This window comes from Echiichthys vipera (assembly GCF_963691815.1).
Source record: "Echiichthys vipera genome assembly, chromosome: 9".
NCBI lineage: Eukaryota > Metazoa > Chordata > Actinopteri > Perciformes > Trachinidae > Echiichthys > Echiichthys vipera.
Genome location: NC_139834.1, coordinates 31,809,142 through 31,833,469, shown reverse-complemented (window position 1 = coordinate 31,833,469; position 24,328 = coordinate 31,809,142). Strand labels below are relative to the sequence as shown.

The 24,328-nt window shown below is 42.5% G+C and overlaps 1 protein-coding gene across 1 annotated transcript; it reads right to left on the bottom strand.

Annotated features, from left to right (window-relative positions):
* Positions 1–3,562: 3,562 nt before the first annotated feature.
* Positions 3,563–24,051, bottom strand: efhd2 (EF-hand domain family, member D2). Its single transcript, XM_083919359.1, has 4 exons — positions 23,637–24,051; positions 13,547–13,694; positions 13,321–13,455; positions 3,563–7,156 (listed from the first exon to the last, which is right to left on the bottom strand). The coding sequence occupies exons 1-4, from the start codon at positions 23,921–23,923 to the stop codon at positions 7,025–7,027; spliced, it is 702 nt and encodes a 233-aa protein (XP_083775485.1). The 5' UTR covers positions 23,924–24,051; the 3' UTR covers positions 3,563–7,024.
* Between the last annotated feature and the right edge of the window lie 277 nt (positions 24,052–24,328).

Sequence of the window (24,328 nt, the reverse complement as noted above, 5' to 3'; positions counted from 1 at the left end):
CCTTTCTCCTTAGTCATTTAGTGTAATCTGAATGAATGACTTCACTAAGATTCGCTAACTCCCTCCTTTTTAGTCATTTAGTTTAATCTGAATTTTTGACTTTACTTTCATAACATTAGCTAACTCCCTCCTCTTTGGTCTTTTTTTTTAATCTGAACTTTTGACTTTACTAACATTAGCTAACTCCCTCCTCTTAAGTCATTTAGTTCAATCCTAACCTTTGACTTTAGTTAACTAACGTAAGCTAACTCCCTCCTATTAAGACATTTAGTTTAATCTGAATTTTTGACTTTCCTAAAGTAAGCTTATTCACTCCTATCGTCATTTAGTTTATCTTAACTTTTGACTTTACTAAAATGAGCTAACTCCGTCCTCTTTAGTCAGTTAGTTTAATCAGAATTTTTGACTTTACTTTACTAACGTTAGCTAAATCTCTCCACTTCAGTCATTTAGTTTAATCCTAACCTTTGACTTTACTTTACTAACATTAGCTAACTCCCTCCTCTTTAGTAATTTAGTTTAATATTAATTTTTGACTTTACTAACGTAAGCGAACTCCCTCCTCTTTAGTCATTTAATTTATCTTAACTTTTGACTTTACTAACATTAGCTAACTCCCTTCTCTTGAGTCATTTAATGTATCTTAACTTTTTACTTTACTTTACTAACATTAGCTAACGCCCTCCTCTTTAGTCATTTAGTTTAAATCTAACCTTTGACTTCACTTTACTAAAGTTAGCTAACCCCCTCCTCTTTAGTCATTTAGTTTAATCTTAATTTCTGACTTTTCTTTACTAACATTAGCTAACTTCCTCCTCTTTTGTCATTTAGTTTAATCTGAACTTTTGACTTTACTTTACTAACGTTAGCTAACTCCCTCCTCTTTAGTCATTTAGTTTAATCTGAATTTTTGACTTAACTAACATTAGCTAACTTCCTCCTCTTTAGTCATTTAGTTTAATCTGAATTTTTGACTTTACTAACGTAGGCGAACTCCCTCCTCTTTAGTCAATTAGTGTAATCTGAATTTTCCTCTTTAGTCATTTAGTTTAATCTGAATTTTTACTTTACAAACGTTAGCTAAATCCCTCTTTAGACATTTAGTTTATCTTAACTTTTGACTTTACTTTACTAACACTAGCTAACGCCCTCCTCTTTAGTCATCTAGTTTAATCTGAATTTTTAACTTTACTAACATTAGCGAACACCCTCCTCTTTAGTCAATTAGTTTAAATCTAACCTTTGACTTCACTTTACTAAAGTTAGCTAACCCCCTCCTCTTTAGTAATGTAGTTTAATATTAACTTTTGACATTACTAACGTAAGCGAACTCCTTCCTCCTCAGTCATTTAGTGTAATCTGAATTAATGATTTTACTAAGATTAGCTAACTCCCTCCTTTTTAGTAATTTAGTTTAATCTGAATTTTTGACTTTACTTTAATAACATTAGCTAACTCCCTCCTCTTTGGTCTTTTATTTATACTGAACTTTTGACTTTACTAACATTAGCTTACTCCCTCCTCTTTAGTCATTTAGTTTAATTTTAATTTTTGACTTTACTAAAATTAGCTAACTCCCTCCCATTAAGTCATATAGGTTAATCTGAATATTTTTACTTTAATAACATTAGCTAACTCCCTCCTCTTAAGTCATTTAGTTAAATCTGAATTTTTGACCTTACTTTACTAACGTTAGCTAACTCTCTCCACTTCAGTCATTTAGTTCAATCCTAACCTTTGACTTTAGTTTACTAACATTAGCTAACTCCCTCCTATCAAGTCATTTAGTTTAATCTGAATTTTTGACTTTACTAAAATTAGCTAACTCCGTCCTCTTTAGTCATTAAGTTTAATTTGAATTTTTGACTTTACTTCACTTGTTAGCTAACTCCCTCCTCTTTAGTCATTAAGTTTAATTTGAATTTTTGACTTGACTCCACCAACGTTAGCTAACTCCCTCCTCTTTAGTCATTTAGTTTAATCTGATCTATTTTTTTTGTACCAGGCTTGTTTTTATTTTATTGGAGGTTAAAGTTTATGAAAAAATAGGGGCCTCTCTATTGACAGTTAGCCGTTGGCCCTCACTTCTCCTCGGAGGTATACGTCAGCCAGATGGACGTTAGTCTCTCCCCCCAACATCACATACATGCCCTATTTTGTGTAAGAGGAAATGAGGCGGAGTCAAAGTCTGACAAGATGGTGACTACCGTAGGCGAGTACAATTTTAACAAGGTGAGTGAACAGAACTCATTTTATATAGTCGATGGTGGAATATGGGGATGATTGCATCATACTTTTGTGTTAGTGACAGTCTGTCATGGAAGCAACCACTTAGATTCTTGACTGTCACTAGAGTGGCTATTTTTTGTTCAGCTTCTGCACATGCACCATGCCATCCAACAATGCTATCTTTGGACTCAGCAGCTGATCAGGTGGGTGTATAGGTGTTAGTTTGGAGGATTCTGTATCCATTCCATCTTGGTGGGTAGCACTTCCAGCCTGAGGCGGGTGATGGTCTACATGGGGCATGTCTTGTCTTGCCAGCTTCTCAAAGACATGAATTAACTTAGATTGTGTCATGAAAACCTTATAATTTCTTCAAAAGTTTAAGAGGTAATATTAAAACGTTAATGGAATGATATAAAACATATATATTTTTCAGGTACAACTGTTATTTGAAATAACATCTTTTGATAACAGAGATATTGCAATAAAACTAACTAACCATGTCATTTTGGCACCACCTAACATTAAAGGGTTAATGCTGTAGAATGTAATAGCTTTGTAACCACCACTATTGGATTCCTTGACACTGGGAATATATAATTAGCATTAAAAAAATCCATGTTCAATTTATTTAGAGGCCAATTTATAACACAATCTAGGTTTTATGGCGGCTATTTTGTAAATTCCACTATGGCTGCCTTATACACATCTGTGCAAATGGCAACACTGGTTTTCTGATTACTCATACAATAACCTTTCCAAAAATGTAAAGGGCTGCAAATCCCCCCAAAAATCCAACAAGCGTTTACGTCACAATGCAAGGAACTGGTCCATAATTTTTGTTGAAATTCTCAGACTGACTGGAAACATGTCACTCAGCGTAAGCAGAAAAATCCATCCATGCTACTGATGGACTTAAGCCTAGAATGCTTATGAGAGGTGTACATTTGATGGAATGCTGTATGACTATTTACAATAGCTATATGACAGCTAAATGACAAAATATAATTTCCATTCACATTTATGTTGCTGTAAAGTGCAGCTCCACTGGACTGGACATAATGACAGTAGTTGAAAATTGTGGCACTGTGAAAACAATAAGGACATTCAGTGATGAAGTGGGGGGAAAATTCAGTGGAGCTATAATAACTGATGGAATCCACTATGTGTGCATTCAGGGTCTAGTCTCCATCGGTCATTAGGTCATATTTAATGAAAATAAGTTAAAAATAAATTAAACTTTTGTTACCCTTCCACTACATAATACAGTGTTGGCATAATTCTAGATACCATCAATGGAGAACCAACAAAGAGACACACCAAGGAAAGATTCATATTGTCATCTTTGTATGTTTAATTGTTTTTCTGAAGTAATCTAATAATGGTAGATAAGGGAATTTGGGGAAATAAGTACCAAAATACCCATAAATCAACATACATATCTAAATATTATAACAACCAGTGTTTTATTACAGCAGTAATCAACAGCAAGTTCACTGTGAGGACAGATGCCAGTGAAAATATTGTGCCTTACTGTATCAATAAAATACATACAATAGATTTGACAAAACCCCAAATCACAACTACTCACCAAGCACCCTCCACTTTACACAAGAGATGTTTGAAACCTGATCATATTTAAACCCTTTCATGCCCAAACTTCCTACCACAAATTAAACATCTCAGATTCAGATGATTATTTTTAGTAATAATTCTGAAAAATGTACATGTGATATATGGCTGGAAGTGTTGGACATATGTTATAAATGCTTTATAAGAGCTATGGCAATGTATGGCAAAGGGCTTTAGGCTGTTCTCGTTCACTTATACCTACAAATAACAAGTGAACAAGTGGTACATAGGAGAAGTTGGCCTTCAGACCTTTATGACAGAAAGTTTATTCTGTCAAATGTCATAGGTTTAAGCAACAAAACTACTTAAGTGCTTTAAGTTGAAATAAACACTGTCTGACAGAAAGCCTTGAAGGCAACAAAAACCTTTATTTTGTGAAAACAGTGAGAACACAAAATTAGAGAACACTTTCAGATCCCTCCCAGATATTGGGGTTAATCTGGCACCTGGTGACAGTTGACTTCATTGTTAGACACACTATTTATCTGGCAGCTCTCCTAGTTACTTTTTAAGATGGTGAGCTGCTCTAAGGTAACTGAAACCCTGAGACAGCAGGTTGTCCAGATGAAGGCCAAAGGGATGACCTTCTTAGCCATCAGATAGAGGTTGGGCGTTCACAGTCTGTGATTTCAAGAAGATTGAAACTTTACAAGGACAAAGATTAGTTTAAGTCCCTCCCTCAAAAGGCCGATCGTCCACGTAAAAACAAGTGCACGAGAGGACAGGATTATGAGAAGACTCTCAATGGGGAATCAGTTCAACACTGCAGTTGGAGTTTCTCTCCAGTTCAGTGCTGAACAGGGCAAAGATCTGTCTCTGCACACAGTGTCTCGCTGTGTAAGACTTTTTGGACTGAAAGTCCACTCTGCAGTGACTTGCCTTTGCTTAAGAGCATGTTGTGTGGAGAGGGGATAACTGGTCCAGAGTCACTTCAGTGATGAGAGGACATTCAATTTATTTGGGTCTGATGGAAACTTTATGTTGGGCGTAGGACTGCGGAAAGACTAAATTCACAGTGTGTAAAGAAGGGAGTTCAATTTGGAGGAGGAAGTGTCATGGTTAGGGGGATGTTTTCTGCAGCCGGAGTTGGGCCTCTTGTACAGCTACATGGCAGGGTGAATGCAAATGTTTATGTGAACCTCCTTCAGCAACATGCAATACCTCCACTGCAATTGTCTCCCAGTGAGCTGCAATTTTGGTGCAACAATGTCCGCTGTCACACTGTAAAACAGGTGAAGCAGTTCCTTGAAACTAAGAATATTGAAACAATGAAATGGCCAGCCCAGAGTCCAGATCTAAACCCCATAGAGGATCTCTGGAAAATCCTTGGAAACAAAGTAATGTCTAAGAAATCCACTACAGTTACTGAACTGTGGAAGAGACTAAAGAAGAATGGACCAAGATCAAACCAGGGCAGTGTGAGAAACTAGTGATGTCCTGTGGGCGCAGATGTGCTGAAGTCATTCAAAGCTGTGGCCTCTACGCTTCCCATTCATTTTTTAATCCTATAGCCCGAAGACAACATTGTTGAAATCTTTTCTTCTGACACAATGGTTATTGTTCTGTAATTTTGCTCACTGTTCAAATCACACAGACCTGTACACCAGACAGCTCAGTTTTAACGCAACTCTTACAGAAGTATCTCTGACATGCACATGCTGCAGTGTTTCAGTGGACTTCACAAATTAGTGAATACCTGGTAAAATGAACTCTGCGGTTAATACCAGCCTGCACGCACGCTTTTAAGGCCTACATTGTTGAAACAGAGCAGCTAACGTTGGTAGCAGAAAACAAGTTGGCGACAGCAAAACACAGTGAATTCTCTCACACTGTGCTTCAACACTTGTTTTTCAGTTTAATTAAAGGCATTATTATTTTAAGGAATGTGTAAAAATGTAACAATATCCAAATATCAACATTGAAAACCGAATACCTACCCAACGTATAAATATTTGGGTCCAGCATTATAAAGTAATGTTACATTCAGGTCAATATGCCCTTTCAGCCTCATTTTTTTGAGCATGCAGTACCTTTAAGGTTCTGGAGAATATTCTGGACACTTGTCTTTGTTTTGGATTGTTGCAATGATTATAAACATACATTTGCAAAAAGCAAGCATATTTGTCTACTTCCATGTTGATAAGAGTATTAAAAACAATATCCCCTTAAGATACATTTAGAACAGATAAAATATTGTGAGATTAATTTGCCCTAATATATACCGTATATGTATACACACCCATGCAAAAACATGGTGCTGAAGAATGTCAATCACAACCATCCCAAACCACATAGCAATATCTACTCAATAGCCACCCAAACCCATTGTACAAAAATATAGAGCTGACAGAAAAAATGTAGAGCTCAGCTATTTGTCCAACATTGAAGACAAACTTGTGTCACAGACATGAATATCTCCTTTATGAGACTTATCCTGGTGATGATCATATTCGGATATGGTGTTTACATGAGCACTTTTAAATATTTTGGACTAACTATTGCCAATCTCTGAAAGTCAAAACTCTGTTTCTTCAATAGCTCCAGAAGGCATATGCTTTGACTGCCACTACTGTTTGCATTTCTGTTACGTCACTTGGCTAATGCCGCACCTACGCAAATAGCTGGCGGCGCTCAATACCCTGGTTAAGGTGTTTACGTGCAGCAGTATGAATGAGATAGGGCTTATCCAGGTTTCTGAAAAGGTGGATATGGTGTTTACAACACAAAACCTGATCATAAATGGGTTATTCATGTTCATGTAAACACACTCATTGTGGATGAAATATGAGTTCTGGAATGAGTTAAGTCAAATATAGCTCAGTGGAACAAGTGCATTTATCACTTGTCTACACCAAGACAGAAATATCGCTACATTAGTTCAAACTGTTTGATGTGGGAGACATCATCCATTCAGTTAGTTCAGCATAGACTACTTTACCGGCAACCCTGCAACAGTTGCATTAAACTTCTATTTAACTTGTTTGTATTTTTTAAGTTTGGGTGTTACTGAGGTACAAAGCTAAATTAATAGACAAAGACCGGTTTTTAATTATACTTTATCGACTTAAGCAGTGCTGATTTTTGATAATGTACATAATGTATCATAGATTAGTGACCTGCACGTGGGAGACTACCACTGTCTGGTCCTGAGAGGGGAGAAAGGTGGTCACTTGAAGGTTGCTTGCAGGTCTTTGAAAGCACAACGTCTCTGTTTCTGTTCCTCTGCCTGCTTCTTCTTGGCCTCCTGCTCTTGGCGGATCTCTGCCTCAAAACGGCTGGACTCATTGATGGCCTGGACCTGTCCATTAGTAAAACACACAGCTGTCAAGTGATGGAGTGAGTGTGGAAAGTCTGAATGGATATTCCAGAGCATCATATCACAGGTAATATATATATATATATATATATATATATATATATATATATATATATATATATATATATATATATAAACATATACACAGGTCCTTCTAAAAAAATTAGCATATTGTGATGAAGTTCATTCTTTTCCATAATGTAATGATAAAAAATAAACTTTCATATATTTTAGATTCATTGCACACCTACTGAAATATTTCAGGTCTTTTATTGTTTTAATACTGATGATTTTGGCATACAGCTCATGAAAACCCAAAATTCCTGTCTCAAAAAATTAGCATATCATGGAAAGGTCCTCTAAACGAGCTATTAACTTAATCATCTGAATCAACTAATTAACTCTAAACACCTGCAAAAAATTCCTGAGGCTTTTAAAAACTCCCAGCCTGGTTCATTACTCAAAACTGCAATCATGGTTAAGACGGCCGACCTGACTGCTGTCCAGAAGGCCATCATTGACACCCTCAAGTAAGAGGGTAAGAAAGAAATTTCTGAATGAATAGGCTTTTCCCAGAGTGCTGTATCAAGGCACCTTAGTGGGAAGTCTGTGGGAAAGAAAAAGTGTTGCAGAAAACGCTGCACAACGAGAAGAGGTGACCGGACCCTGTGGAAGATTGTCGAGAAGGACCGATTCCAGACCTTGGGGGACCTGCGGAAGCAGTGGACTGAGTCTGGAGTAGAAACATTCAGAGCCACCGTGCACAGGCGTGTGCAGGAAATGGGCTACAGGTGCCGCATTCCCCAGGTCAAGCCACTTTTGAACCAGAAACAGCGGCAGAAGCGCCTGACCTGGGCTACAGAGAAGCAGCACTGGACTGTTGCTCAGTGGTCCAAAGTACTTTATTCGGATGAAAGCAAATTTTGCATGTCATTCGGAAATCAAGGTGCCAGAGTCTGGAGGAAGACTGGGGAGAAGGAAATGCCAAAATGAGAGGGGCAGAGCTGTCAACCGATCACCATCTGGTGATGAGTTTGGTCAGAGGATGGGGGAAGATTCTGGACAGACCAGGTAAGCCCAAACGAGTAGTGCGGGTGAACTGGGAACGTCTGGAGGAGGCCCCTGTCCTCTTCAACTCACACCTCCGGCGGAACTTTTCTGGCATCCCTGTGGAGGTTGGGGGCATTGAGTGGGTAATGTTCAAATCTTCCATTGCTGAAGCTGCAGCGGTGAGCTGTGGCCTCAAGGTCTTAGGTGCCTCAAGGGGCGGTAACCCTCGAAAACCGTGGTGGACACCGGTGGTCAGGTAAGCTTTCCGACTGAAGAAGGAGACCTTCCGGGATATGTTATCCCAGAAGACTCCGGAGGCAGTTGCAAGGTACCGCTGGGCCAGAAGGGCTGCAGCCTCTGCTGTGTCAGAGGCAAAGCAGCAGGTGTGGGAGGCACCAAGGTGCTTCTGAAAAACCATTCAACACCTCAGGAGGGGGAAACGAGCAACCGTCCAAGCTGTTTACAGTAAGGACGGGCCGCTGGTGACCTCAGGTGATGAGGTAGTCGGGCGGTGGAAGGAGCACTTTGAGGAACTCCTTAATCTGACTAACACGCCCTCTTTTGTAGAGGCAGAGCTGGAGGCTGATGGGGAATCATTGTCAATATCTCTGGCGGAAGTCACTGAGGTAGTCAAACAACTCCACAGTGGCAAAGCCCCAGGGATTGATGAGTTTCTGAGAAATGCTGAAAGCTTTGGGTTTAGAGGGGCTGTCTTGGTTGACATGTCTCTTCAACATTGCGAGGAAGTCTGGGACAGTGCCAAGGGAGTGGCAGACCGGGGTATTGGTTCCCCTATTTAAAAAGGGGGACCAGAGGGTGTGTGCCAATTACAGGGGTATCACACTACTCAGCTTCCCTGGTAAAGTCTACTCCAAGGTGCTGGAAAGGAGGGTTCGTCCTATAGTCGAAACTCAGATTGAAGAGGAACAATGCGGATTCCGTCTTGGATGTGGAACAACAGACCAGCTCTTCACTCTCACAAGGATCCTGGAGGGGGCCTGGGAGTATGCCCATCCAGTCCACATGTGCTTTGTGGACATGGAGAAGGAATATGATCGGGTCCCTTCTGTGGGCCATCCAATCTCTGTACACCCAAAGTGAGAGCTGTGTCCGGATCCTGGGCAGTAAGTCGTATTCGTTCCCCCGGTGGGGGTTGGCCTCCGCCAGGGGGTTCGCAGCCGAGTGTGAAACGGCTGGGATGAGGATCAGCACCTCTAAATCTGAGGCCATGGCTCTCAGCAGGATACCGGTGGATTGCTTACTCCAGGTAGGGAATGAGTCCTTAACCCAAGTGAAGGAGTTCAAGTACCTTGGGACCATGTTCACGAGTGAGGGGACGATGGAGCGTGAGTTTGGCCGGAGAATCGTTTGCAGTCGTTCTACCACACGTTGTGACGAAAAGAGAGCTGAGCCGAAAGGCAAAAATCTCGATCTACAAGTCATGACCGAAAGAACGAGGTTGCGGGTACAAGCGGCCCAAATGAGTTTTCTCAGGAGGGTGGCTGGAGTCTCCCTTAGAGATAGGGTGAGAAGTTCAGCCATCCGTGAGTAGAGCCGCTGCTCCTTTGCGTTGAAAGGAGCCAGTTGAGGTGGTTCAGGCATCTACCTGGGCGCCTCCCTTGGGAGGTGATTCAGGCACGTCCAGCTGGGAGGAGGCCTCGGGGAAGACCCAGGACTAGGTGGAGAGATTGTATCTCCACACTGGCCTGGGAATCCCCCACTTAGAGCTGGTTAATGTGGCCCTGGGAATGGAAGTTTGGGGTCCCCTGCTAGAGCTGCTGCCCCCGCGACCCGATCCGGGATAAGCGGTTGGAGATGAGATGATTATTATTATTATTATTATTATCATTATTATTACTATTATCCTTTTATTATTATGATTAGGGCCCAAGCATCGACTGAAAGTCCGGCCAGCAAAGACCCTATTGAAATTTTTCTCCTCCTTTTAACTAAATGAATTGCCTAATGGAAGCTATATCATATTCAAAAACTCACAAAATTTCACACAAAATTCAAGCTTGTTGGAAATGTACTTATTTCATTGTTTTCGGAAAATGGCGTGGCAAATTGGCTCGCTGGCGCCCCATAGAATCAGCCAGGATGCCAAGATATTCACCTAAAGCGGTAGGCATATAGAACTCTTCTAGACAAATAAAAAAGCCTTTGGAGCATTAACGTAAACTCAACAGGAAGTCGGCCATTTTCCAATTTAGTGGCCATTTTCTGACATTTTTTAGATTTGTACGTGTCATACTTCTACAAACTTTGCTCTGGTTCTAACCACCAATTTATTTTTCATGTAACTTACCGTTGAAGGCGGTGCTCTCACTCCGGCTATAATTTGTTTTATCTATTTAGCAGCAGGATTTATGCTCAAGCTAATTAATATCTGTTACAAATTGCCCCTCTGGTTCTCCTGGAAGGGGGTGACCAGCCCCCTTGGGCAAAACACTTTAGCTTACGACTGGCCACAGAGTCCTCTGTGTGCCTTCCCCCCACTGCCCCTGATTCTTCCCACACTCCAGAGGGTGCTTCTGCGGGGCCACAGGCTCCTTCTGGTGGTACCCTTTTAGCCAGGGAGACGCTGGTTTCCTCTGCTGCAGCTCTCCTACAGGAAGGACCTCCTTTCACAGCTGGGGGGTCAGATTTGACATCCAGATCCCTGTCTCCTCCAGCTCTGGGCTTGGCCTCTACAGGGCCCAGTCCACTGCTGAGGGTTGCACTGCAGACGTCAGGAGTACTATATTGAATGCGAGGGTGCTGTCTACCAGGGTACAATATGAGAAGAGGTGGTAGCTGTTCTCTGACCTGTGTAAGAGTAAGGCAGTAGACCCAGTACGTTGCTCTGTGGCCACCACTCTAGAGTTTCTGCAGTCCCTGCTGGATAGTGGTCAATCTCACTTCACCTTGAGAGTCCATGTGGCTGCTATTTCTTCCCAACATGAGATGGTTGACGGAGCCACAGTGGCCGGGACCATGTAGACCAAGAGGGCTCCAGCATGGGACCTGCCCCCTGGTGCTGGAGGCCTTGTCGTCGCTTCCCTTTGAGCCTCTGACCCAGGTAGGGTTGAAATGGCTGTCCATGAAGGCGGCTTTTCTGCTCGCCATTACATCTGCAAAGCAGGTCGGGGAGTTGCATACCCTATCCATGCGGTGGAACCCTGAAGGCTCAGGTGTGGTCCTATGGCTGAATGTGGCTTCCCTGCCCAAGGTGCTCTCATGCACCAGCTTATCCATCTTGCATGCTTCGTCGCCCTGTCTGAGAAGGGTAAGTCAGAGCTGCTGTGCCCGGTACGGTACTACGGTACTATACCTAGAGTCCGTACTGAACTGGGGGAATAGAGCATTTAGTTATTCTGCTCCCCCCTCATGGAACCAGCTGCAGAATGCAATAGCTGCATGTTGCATAATGGCATGCAGCCATTCTGTTCTTCTCACCATGAAACAGGAAGTCGCTCTAACATCAACATAAATTGCCTGGGACTTTTGGTGCACTTTGGACATAGTAAGAATCCAGGCCTGATGACAACCACATGCCAATAGTGCCAAACAGCCACAGCACTGGCAACAGGAAGTCAGCCTGATAACACAAACTCCCTCCGATTTACATCAAATTTTCAATGTGTACACTTGATACAGAGCAACATGAAGCATGTTAAGTACACGCCCTATGCGCAATACCCTGCAGTCATGAAAATGCACAGCCGCACCCGCCAGGGTCCGGACGGCTCCCCCGACGCATACCTAGTGCGAGGGCCTGTTCAATGTTGTCGCAGCTTAAATTATAATTAGTATTTATCACAATCTCAACAATGCACCCACCAGAGATCAGTAGATACTCAATGGTAGTTACGGAACGTAAATGGCGTTCTGCAAAAGCATCTACCACGGAGATCTCCACTCTTGACCAGCAATGTGTGGAAAGAAAAATAACATAATAATAATAACTTGATACACATCCCTGTAAGCAGTGTGCCTCTTGAGATATTGTGCTTAGTAATGTTGGATTCCCTGTTACTCAAGGGTTTTCCAGGTAACTTTTCACCTGCCTCCAGACAATATGTACAAAACATTGACTGTTTGGCGTGCTCGTAAAAAAGCCAAAGAAAAGTGCTGTGGGTATTCCCGTTGGATGAGACGGAGTCAAGGAGTCCTCGTCGGAGGCTGGCGGTTCCCGGGTTCGTTGTCTGTATGTTTTTCTGAACTCAAGTCGTCAACATGCCGTCTTGAAGTATTACTAAGTACGAAGTATCTTTCATTTTTGCTATAAAAGTTTATTTTCCTGCAACCATGACCAAGCTTGGTCATGGTTGACAACATGCTCAAGTTCGGAAAATGTAGTTTTTTTAGTAGTTACATTAAAATGGTCAGTATACATTTACCTTGATGCATCGCTCCTCTATGTTTTATATAAACACACTTGTCCTTAGAAACTTATCACACAAGTGCGAGTGGACCTGTAATTACCTTTGCACAGGATTTTTAAGAGCAAATGCAATCAAAACTGACACATTTTACAGCCCTGTATTTATATATATATATATATATATATATATATATATATCTCCCCTTTTCTATGATGGTCTAAAGATATCAGAACTCAGTCGAGTGAGAACTCGTCGCTATTAAATAGCTAAGAGGATCTAAAAAATCTAGCAAGAAAGTCACCATGTTTGCAACATGCAAGAGACTTTTCCTCTTTTTTTTTGCCTCCCTCCTCATCACACGGCATATCAGTTGAGATTTAAATTGTCCATTAAAACTGAAAAGTTAACGTTTCTCATTTTGTGCCCAAGCTTAATTATTACTGAGCAAGAAAGCCATCACCTGTTGGTAATTACAAATATAATGTTGGAACGCCCTCTAATGGACAGAACATATAACCACCACAGGCATTGTAAATGAAAACGCATAATCCTGTGTATACAGTTGGATACATTTGTGTACTAAAAAATTTGAATGTAAATTGAATACCTAAAATAATAAGGAATTAAATTTGAATGGGATTACAGAGGTAAGATTGACAGTACTAACACAAATGGCTGATATAATGTGTGTAGTAGTATATCATACGTGTAGTAATCACTTATACTTACTTTGGCTTCAAAGAAGGTTTTGGCTCCTTTGACCCCCTCTGTGGAGACATCGACTTCAGAGAGGCGAGCGAGGGCACTGAGGCCGCTGTCCTCTGCCAGCTCTCCTGTTGCTGCCTTCCTGAAGATGAGGAGGAACTGAGGACGACAGGAAGAACAGACACATGAATGGAGACTGAAAATAATATCACGTCCTTTGACTGATTATAATCTGTTTTTCTTGTTTCACCTCTCTGAAACTGAGCTTGTCATCCAGGTCCTCATCCACCTCCTTGATCATGTTCTTCAAGCCAAGGTGTGTCTGTGGAGCTCCGAGCTTCTCCATCATCAGCTTCAGCTCCATCAGGTCAATGTAGTTGTCCTTCCCAGTATCATACCTTAAAAGAATCAAGTAGAGAGCCTGTTTGTCACGGGTCAGCTGCAGAGCTGAAAGATAATTCACACCTTGCATCATGTGCATGCTGTGACATGTTCAAGCATTGGAGATTGTTTGATTTCTGCCTGCAGCCCATTATAATCACGGTTCATGGAGTTTAGTTTGATGCTCATGACAGTGTCCCAGTTACTCTGGATAATCCACAGACGTAAGGTCAGGTGAAAACGTCTACAGTTTTCACCTGAACTTCTCTCTACTGATCACATAAAGGTAATTTCCACTGCAGGAACATATTGAAACAGAAACTAGCTGTTCCATTATCACTGTGGAGACCAATTCCTGGAACTGGTGTTTTCGCTGGTAATGCTCTGTTGTGGCAAGCCACCATGGCAAAATCCTTGCTGCAAAGGCAAGTAGTAGTTACTGGATTTTCAGTTCTATGAGTACAAGAACTGCAAGAAGAGGAAGTAGGGGTTGAGACGGTGTCTGAACGTGGGTATGAGATGCGACCCATAGGGCTACAGCTATCAAATCTTTTTGTAATTGAGTATTCTCACAATAATTCCATCGATTAATCGGATAAAAAAATAATGTTGGTCACCCCTTAATTCATGTGAAAAGAGACAAGAGGTGAATCAGTGACACCACAAACCAAGGATGCTCCTTTCTGTCTCTGTCTAAAGAGTACTTGAAAGTTTCATCATACTGATGGAGCTTTAACTTTCCTAGCTCACTTAACAATACCAACACAGATTAATATACATGCAGTGTTTCCCCTACCATTATATTAGGGGGGCGCCCCTTAACTTTGTTCTGTTGCTGTCGGAGAACATTATCTGGACCTTTAGGACAATTATTTAAAAGTCATTTTTTGTTGCCGAATGTAGCTCATTGTGCAATACAATGAGTTTCCTGGTGATTTTGTGTTGAAGTGTGTTCATGAATGTGTTAACACTGATTCATTTATCCATGTGGAGATTTTATTACGAACCTCATCATTAAATTGTCTGATTAAACACCGGCTGGCACACCAAGAAAAAACATTCAGGCAACCTGCTACAGTGTGTTGGAAACACATGAAAACCCTGATTCCCTCACCCCCCGTCTTTGTCATATTCCTCCATCTGTTCGTGCTCAACACCTGTGTTCACAGAACTACAGGGGCCTGTGCAATCAAAAAAGAGAAGGGATCATTTGGACTGAATCCTGGATGAAGTTCTGAAAAATGGCTAGGTAAGATTTGTGTCAAAATCGTAGGTTTGGCTTTCTCACTTTTGAACCCATGTTATGCTTTATTCTGTCAAAACTTTTATAGGCTCTTTTAGAGTTTCTCTAAAGGACTGAAATTGTCAATAAATAGTATTTATTAATTCACTTTCCTTGCGGGAGTCATCCCAAAGGGATCAATAAAGAGAAGTCCAAGTCTTATCTTCATTTATCATTGACAGAAAAAAATAGTTTATTTAGATTGTCTAGATGTCCTTTCTGCTTCAGTTGCCTATCAAACATGTACACAGAAGGTTTAAGGCTATATATTTAAGTCTGATATAACATGCTGTCAAAATATTATTTCCTGGTCCAAACGTTTGGTTGAACAAAACAAGCAACAACGGTCGAACCTGTGAACTTTTTAGGATCACTTCTTTCTGTAGTGAGACATCTTTTCATCAATAGGTCTGTTCAAACTACTGGGAAGTACAGCACTGTAGCAATGTAGAAATGTGCGGCTTGGACCAAGAAATAGTAGAAGGGCGTTACACCACAACTTAAAAGCAAGATCGAAGCTTTTTTTTTTTTTATCCCCAAGGACTTTTTTTTGGCTTTCAATAATATAATAAATGATAATAAAAATGGGATGTTAAATAGGGATTTCACTTGAACTTAAAATTAAAAAAAATATGCTTACCTCAACATTCTTTTTATGTGAAAACCTACTTGACGATAAACCTGATTCTGATCCTAAAGTAACCAGCTTTTGATAGATGCTGTTAAACTTGTACAGACCAGATGGAATTTATTGTCTAAAGCAGCCCTGGGCTGAAACTGACATTAGATCTCACAGCTCAAATATAGTGTCTGGCATTCTAATATAGAAAATGTCCTTTGTGTTTCTGGCTTTCACTGGATGCAATAATTTTGTGACTGGGCAGGATTAGCACCACCATCGGCCCAGCAACCAGGAACTGCTTCACTTCATGTCATGTTTTATGATGAAATCACCTAAAAATCCTCAAACTAAATTCTCAATTTGAATAAAGTGATTCATCTGATGCATTTGTGGCCACAATAACACTTACAGCCACATACTGATTTTCTATTTCTTTTACTGTTTAAAATGGGTCAAATCTTGTTTCGTTGTAGAGCTGCACACAGCACATTCATTGATTCACTCAGCCCCTCAACCTCCGCCACTAGGGCTACGTTCACACTGTAGGCCTTAATGCACAATTCCGATTTATTGCTCAAATCGATTTTTTGTCTGTCTGTTCACATTAATCTTTTAATGTGGTCCGTCTATGGATTGCTGTGTGAACAGCTCGCAATCCTGAAGTGACCCGCATGTGCAGTTGATCATTGATGACATCACGCCGCAACGGCAACCAGGGCCTTTAGACCCTTCAAGTCTAGCTTGCAACGAAGTGTCACCCCAAATACTAATGAGGTCTAAACTTCCCTCTCCCTCCACTGGTGCCTGCTTCACTGCTGTCCTCCATGTTTTTTGATTCTGTTACTGGCTCTCGACTGTGGCACACTTTTTTTCAATCAAATTTATTTGTCATTTATTTACAAAACAGTATCGCATGGGTCAGAATGACATCAAAGTCCCATTAAATGTGATCTGGCTGTTTAGATTGCTGTCGCATTCAAAAAAATCTGATACATGTCCGATTCAGTGGTATATTTAATAGTGGCCTAGTTCTGATTGGAAAATGTCAGATTCAATGTGACTTGTGCTGTTCACACTGTCAAAATCAAATCAGATATGGGTCACATATGAGTGGAAAAAATCAGATTCAGGTGACTTGGAACTGCAGTGTGAACGGAACCTGGGAGACTTCGGCACTTCGGACTGAAACAATTCAACGCAACCCTGGATTAATTATATGCAACTTTGCAGAAATACCTGGTTTTACCAGAATTAATAGATATGCAAAAAAGCTGTGCAGCTTTTACATGTCGATTTAGAATTTTAATGTCAACGTTTTGAATGAAGCTTCAAAGTTTCAAACTAGTCAGCCCTAGTCTTTGATTTTTAACTCCAAAGATAAATGCTCATACTGCACATGATGGCTGTACAAAGAGAATGTGGAAGTAATGCATTTAAAACCCCTGGACGAGCCTGGACATGACAGGAACCTGAAGAATTCGGGCAGAGTATGGTTGAGAAACAGCCAGAATGCATGCAAATATAAAACCTTAGTCAATCTAAGCAAGGTTCTTGTTGATGGAGAATAAAGCTCCTCAGTTAGAAAAAATGCCAAAAAGATCAACAGACTGAACAGAGGCCTTTTGTTGTGAAAATAATGTTGTAAGACAATAATTCTACTAAAATAACATCATTTTTATCTTTTATTTATTCAGCTAAATATCATATGCTTTGTCAGGATATCACAGGTTTGTTAATAGCGTAGTGTAAGTAAGAGGCAGTTGACAGTATAATAAAGACCCATTTCGCGATTTAGCGATGTAAGTTGCCATGGTGAAGTCCTCCCTCAGTTTAAGGTTTAGGGGGGGTGTCATTGCCTCTGGCTGTGGTCCTGTTCACTGCTCTAAGTTGTGTGCGCGAAAATACGAGCAACCTGAGCAGGCTGAGCGCCAGAATAGCCGAACTGAAACGGAAAAGAAAGTAAACGCGAAAAAACAAGTGAAAATGAAGAGCGGTAGAAACATTGAAAGTTGTTTCTTAAGAAAACTAAACCTACTCTTATAACCAGCCCTACTGTCGTTCCATCCATCCCCACTACTGAGAGTCCATCCAGCCAAGACACAGAGACTTCGGCCTTGGTGACGGTCCCTGGGAAGGTGCTAAGCTCTGGTCCTTTGGCGATAAAATCAGACTCAGAACCAGAGGAGACAACCGAGTCTGAGATAGAGCCCGGCACCGAGCACACAGACTGAGCGCGCATGAGGGGGTCTGCAGCGCAGCGAGCAAGAGTTTAAGAGGGCTTATGAGTAAAAGTGAGTGAGAAGGCTTATTATTGCATGTTAAAATAAAGAATAGCAAACATGCAAATACATTTATTGAGCACAGAATATTTTTTTGTTTGCTCAAATGAAATTATGTTTTTTCACATATAATTTCTTTTCAAAATAAAATTCATCTGCTTGCAAAATTTATTTTTCTGTGCTCAAAATATCACATTGCTCCTTCGCAAATTTTGCACAAATATAACACCATACTGAGCTGGCGAGCAACTCCAGCTGCAGTGTTGAACTGATTCCCCATTGAGAGTCTTCTCATAATCCTGTCCTCTCGTGCTCTTCTTTTAAGTGGACGACCGGCCTTTTTAAGGAACTTAAATCTGAATCTTTGTCCTTTTTCAGAATCAGAATCAGGTTTATTGCCAGGCAATTTTCATTACAAGGAATTTGACTTGATTTGACAGTGCCTACATAAATATAAACATGAACACAAGCAAACTAAACATATAGCATTGAATTATAGAAATATAAGTGAGTGTATTTGCGTGACCAGTGCAGGTGGTAGTGTGCAAGCTAAAGTGTCCAGTGAAAAAAAAAAAGGGGGGGGGGGGGGTGTTAATATAACACCTGTGATTTGGGTACGTTAATATAACGTATGAGTTCCAGATGTCGTTAATATAACGAATGACAGTTAAGTGTCTAACAGAATTCCAAAGCCTGATGGCAGAGGGGAAGAAACTGTTCTTGTGGCGGGAGGTTTTGATGGACCGCAGCCTCCAGCCAGAAGGGAGAGGTTCAAACAGATAGTGTCCAGGGTGGGAGGGATCAGCAGCTATCTTCCTTGCTCTCCTCAGGGTCCTAGAAGAGTAGAGTTCTGGGAGAGAAGGGATGTTGCAGCCAATCACCTTTTCTGCAGAACGTATGATACACTGCAGTCTGCAGCTGTCCTTGGCAGAGGCAGCAGCGTACCAGGCGGTGATGGAGGAGGTGAGGATGGACTCAATGATGGCAGTGTAGAAGTGGATCAGCATTGTCCGCGGTAGATTGAACTTCTTCAGCTGCCTCAGGAAGTACATCCTCTGCTGAGCCTTCTTGATGAGGGAGCTGATGTTTGGCTCCCACCTGAGGTGCTGGGAGATGATGGTGCCCAGGAAGCAGAAGGACTCCACAGTGTCCACTGGAGAGTCACACAGGATGATGTGGGGCTGTGCTCTTTCTGAAGTCTATAGTCATCTCCACTGTTTTCGAAGCATTGAGCTCCAGGTTGTTCTCCCTGCACCAAGTCACCAGATGGTCGATCTCCCATCTGTAGGCAGACTCATCCCCACCAGAGATGAGTCCAATGAGGGTGGTGTCATCCTCAAACTTAAGGAGCTTGACGGACTGGTGACTGGAGGTGCAGTTGTTAGTGTACAGCCCTGCGGAGAGCCGGTGCTGATCGTCCTGGAGTCCGAGGTGAGGCTTCCCAGCCTCACATGCTGCTTCCTGTCCGTCAGGAAGTCGGTGATCCACCTGTAGGTGGAGTCGGGCATGTTGAGTCATGAAAGCTTGTCCTGCAGACGAGCCGGGATGATCGTGTTGAATGCAGAGCTGATGTCCACAAACAGGATCCTGACGTAGGATCCTGCAGAGTCCAGATGCTGGAGGATGAAGTGTGTGGCCAGGTTAACAGCATCATCTACAGACCTGTTGGCTCTGTAGGCAAACTGCAGGGGGTCCAGGAGTCTGTGATGGATTTGAGGTGGGACAAAACCAGGCGCTCAAAGGATTTCATGACCACAGAGGTCAGGGCGACAGGTCTGTAGTCGTTTAGTCCAGTGGGTCCTGTTTTTTTGGGGACTGGGATGATGGTGGAGGCCTTGAAGCAAGCTGGCACACGGCATGTCTCCAGTGAGGTGTTGAAGATGTCCGTGAACAGAGGAGACAGCTGGTCTGCACAGTGCTTCAGGCAGGATGGAGACACGGAATCTGGCCCAGCAGCTTTGCGGGGGTTTTGTCTCTTGAAGAGCCGGTTAACATCTCTTTCAAGGACAGACAGAGGTGTCGGTGGAGGGGAGGTGGGGAGGGACAGCTGTAGTGGTAAGAGGTGTACAGTCTCTATAGTGGTGGTGGGGGGAGAAGGGCTGCCTGAGCCCCCTCCAGACAGAGGCAGAGTCGTTAGAGGAGAACTGATGTTGGAGCTTCTTGGAGTACAGCTGTTTAGCTTCCCCACCGCCCTGCTAAACCTGTACTTGGCCTCTATGTACTCTGCTCTGTTGCCACTTTTGAAAGCCCTTTCCTTGTCAGACCTCAACTGTCGCAGTCTGGGTGTGAACCAGGGCTTGTCATTGTTATAAGAGCGTACTCACACTGTCCTTCTGGCCGGGGCCAAAACCGGTTTTTCAGCTAAAGCCTAGTACCTTTAAGCAGTGTGAGTGCACCCGTTCCACGCATAACTGCGGCCAGCGGGCCGTCCACAGCCCGCTTGAAAGAGGTGGGCTTTAGCGGAGCCGTTTGCACATCTACGAGCACGAGCGTGTGCACGTGTACGAGCACGAGCCCTACGGCAGTAGCGTTATGTCCGCCTGTTCGGACATGTAAATAGAAGGACGGACCATGCGCGGACATTTAACAACAACAAAAATGGCGGTGAAAGGTTCACGTTGGTGTGATGCGGAGGTGGAGTGTTTACTGCAGATTTGGTCGGATGAAAAGATTCAAAAACAGTTGGCAAGACGCACAAAAACACTGAGGTCTGTGGAAAGATTTGTAAACAAAGCCACACACATGCGATCAATGCGTGTGACGTGTTACGGCGTGATGGCGTATGGACAGCAAGAAGCATTGGCCGGCCCTGGCAGTGTGAGTACAAACTGGGCTGGGGCGCGGGGGGGAGAGGGAGGGGGGACAAGTACCCTAAAGCCCGGGTCGCGGTCTGGAAGGACAGTGTGAGTACGCCCTAAGTCACCCTGGTGAGTGTTGGTACACAGCAGTCCTCACAGAAGCTGATGTATGAGGTCACAGCTTCTGTGTACTCATCCAGACTGGTGGAAGCAGTCCTGAAGACATTCCAGTCAGTACAGTCCAGACACGCCTTTAAGTCCTCTGCAGCTTCACTGGTCCACTTCTTTGATGACCTCACCACAGGTTTAGAGAGTTTTAGTCTTTGTCTGTAGGCAGGAATCAGGTAGACCATGTTGTGGTCAGAGTGTCCCAGTGCAGCGCGGGTGACAGCGTGATAAGCGTTACTGACTTTTGTGTAACAGTGATCCAGAGTGTTCCCCTCCCTGGTTGCACATTTTATAAACTGTCTGTATTTGGGCAATTCGTGACTGAGGTTACCTTTGTTAAAATCCCAGAGGACAATAACTAAGGAGTCCGGGTTGGTCCGCTCCACGTCCAGTATCTGGTCAGCGGGCGTGCGCTGTGCTTCCTGCATGTTGGCCTCCGGTGGAATGTAAACACCGATCAGAATGAAGGAAGCGAACTCACGTGGGGAGTAGAATGGTTTGCAGTTAATAATAAAAGTTTCCAGGAGGGGAGAACAGTGCCGTTGTATCACCGTTACGTCGTTGCACCAGCCGCTGTTGGTGTAGAAACAAATACCTCCACCCTTTGTTTTGCAGAGGATGAATTGAAGTCCTTATCTCTCCTCAACAGAAGCTGAAGTTCGTCCATTTTATTGCCCAGTGAGCGCACGTTGGAGAGAAATATTCCAGGTAGCGGCGTGCGTCTTCCCCTCTGGCGAAGGAGCACGGGCTCACCAGCTCGTTTCCCCCTGCGACGGCGTAAAGTTGTAAAGGTGAGGGAACCTTTGACTAAAAAGTTCACCAGAACCGATGTGTGAGCCAGAAATTCAGGAAACAAACCCTGTGGAGTTGTTACCTGAATGTTCATGAGTTGTTCTCTGGTGTAAGAGAACCGTGAACCCAAACAAAAAAACGTGTTTGAAAACAAAACAAGACAAAACAAAGCGCATCAAAAAATTGAGGCAGCCATCCGCGGTGCAATCTTTTAGTCTATCTATCTTTTAAAGTTTAAATATTCTTGAAATCACAGACTCTGAATGCCAAACCTCTCTCTGATTGCTATGAGGGTCATCCCTTTGGCCTTCATCTGGACAACCTGCTGTCTCAGGGTTTCAGTTACCTTAGAGCAGCTCGCCATCTTGCAAAGTAACCAGGAGAGCTGCAGATAAATAGTGTGTGTCCAACAATGAAGTCAACTGTCACCAGGTGCAGATTAACAACAATAACTAGGAGGGATCTGAAAGTGTTCTCTAACTTAGCTCACCTGATACTTTAAAAATCTGCTACAGCAGTCGTATAGCAACAGCAAAGGGGGAGAGAAAGCACAACATAAGCAGCGAGACAGAAATGGAATATCATCAAGGTGCTTCAGGTGCGGTAAGGACCCCAGAAACCCCCAGCTCAAAACGCACAGTGTAGATACTAGTTTGCCATTCTGCCAAAGTCAATAAGCTAACCACACTCTAAAATGAGGGGCCGGAAAAATCTGAGCATCACATTAATGGATATTGTAAAACAATGCAGCGACATAGGAGTACATACATTGTCTTTATTTTATCAATGTAAATAGTAGTCATGACCTTAAAGTGCAACAGCCTTTTCAAAAAACAATCCTTGTTAAATGAACAAACCTGTTAACCAGAGGTTTTAACTCAATTATTGGACTTAAGTAAAGTTTGAGGCTCTTCTCCTTTACTTGAGTATTTTATTGACATGCTACTTCATTCTTCTACTCCACTACAAATCAGTGGAAATATTCTACTTTTTACTCCACTACATTTATCTGATTACTTCAGTTACTAGTTACTTTACCAGTCTTACAGGCACATATGAAACATTAGTTTATTCATCAATGACTGACAAAAATAATTTTACATCCACGAAGAAGAGCGTAGCAGGAGCGCTCCTGGCATTTGACGCGCTGAGATGTGAGAAAGGACAGCAGCAGGCAACATCGGCCACTACAACCATGAATTCATTTTTCACATAAGCCTCTACTCAAAGGGACAGTAAATATTCCCTCGTGAGCCGGATCTGGCCTAGGGGCCGCCAATTGAATAGCCCTGGTATATACAGTATATGTCAAGGCTATTCAATTGGCGGCCCCCGGGCCCGATCCGGCCCACAAGGGAATATTCCCTGGCCCTCTGAGTAGAAGCCTTTGTGAAAAAGTAATTCATGGCCGCTGTCCTTTCTCGTATCTATCTCAGCACTACTGTCTCAGTGCGTCAAATCCCGGCGCCCTGGGAAAGTTGCTCCATGCGCTCCTTGTAGGCGCGCGTGTTTTAGTATTATTATCTTTAATATAGCTTTTCATAAAGATTCTACATATTCAACCTTTAATGACGGTCTGTTTGATTCCCTTATCACTGAATTGCATCATGTCCCCAACCTGCAACCAATCACGCTACAGAAACCCCATGTTTGCATTAGATTTAACACAAACAGCTTATTTTCATTTGTTTTGTTCAAATCAATCACTAATATTTATTTATTATTAAATATAGTATAACACCAATCGACATCACCAATTGTTGCTCACCTAACGTTATCCTAAAATGTACATAGTAGTAGTTTTTCTACTTCAAAATTAGTAGTTAGTAAAAAAAACAGTGAAGACAAGAAGTAGTGATAAGAAATGGCCTGGGCCTCACCTTAAATCAGCTGCCTGTCAACTCAACTTCCTTATATGAGCAATCTTAAGTTACTTCCCTGTTAATGTTCCATGAGAAACTATTTGTTCCAGATGCAGGCAGGGTTATGAGTGTTGGTGAAGACTGTCACACACTCACGTTTTGAACAGCCTCTCCATGTCTTTGATCTGGTTCCGAGAGAACTCTTTGAACTCGGTGTAGGGGTTAAAGACCTTCATGCTGGGCTGGCAGTGCTCGCCCTGCCCCGCGTTTAGCTCTTCTCGCCGCATCAGCTTAGCACCCAGCTCCGAGTCTGCGTTGGCAATACTCTGTTTCTCCTCCGACCCGTTCTGGTGTCGGAGTGCGTCCACGGCAACAGGATCCTCGGCTCCTTCTTCAATCTGGAGCCGACGGCTGAGCTTAGACGTGAGCTCATCTGTGGCCATTTTCAAACTGAGTGGTTAATTGTCCAAAGATAGCGTAAACTAGCTCACGGTGACGTTAGACGAGAGGGCGTCGGCGCTCAAACTTCTGCTTATTTTCGTTTCCAGGGTTGGAGCGAGCCGTCTCTAAGTTCTTCCTCTTCTGATGATCAATTTGCAGCAGACTAGACGCATCAGAAGCGTATTACCGACCTCCACAGGTCATTAGTAAAACTACATTCTTCTTTGGTTTTTGTAAATTGCAATATCCACTTTAGATCCATGCCGCCATCTGCTGTAGGCTACCTAGTGTGCACAACGGACTACGAAGGCCTACAGGACCTGTTTCACGTTAGTCTGTAAAAATATAATGTAAACAATCAAGAAAAAAAAAAACACAACTACATTCAATGAATCAATATGGTGTTT

Bases quoted from the DNA above. Each gene is read 5' to 3' on its own strand.
- efhd2 (XM_083919359.1), bottom strand. From the start codon at position 23,923: ATGGCCACAGATGAGCTCACGTCTAAGCTCAGCCGTCGGCTCCAGATT. The intron at 13,695-23,636 runs GTGAGTGTGTGA...GATTCTTTTAAG, and splicing joins ATGGAGAGGCTGTTCAAAAC to GTATGATACTGGGAAGGACA. The intron at 13,456-13,546 runs GTGAAACAAGAA...TGTCGTCCTCAG, and splicing joins ACAAGCTCAGTTTCAGAGAG to TTCCTCCTCATCTTCAGGAA.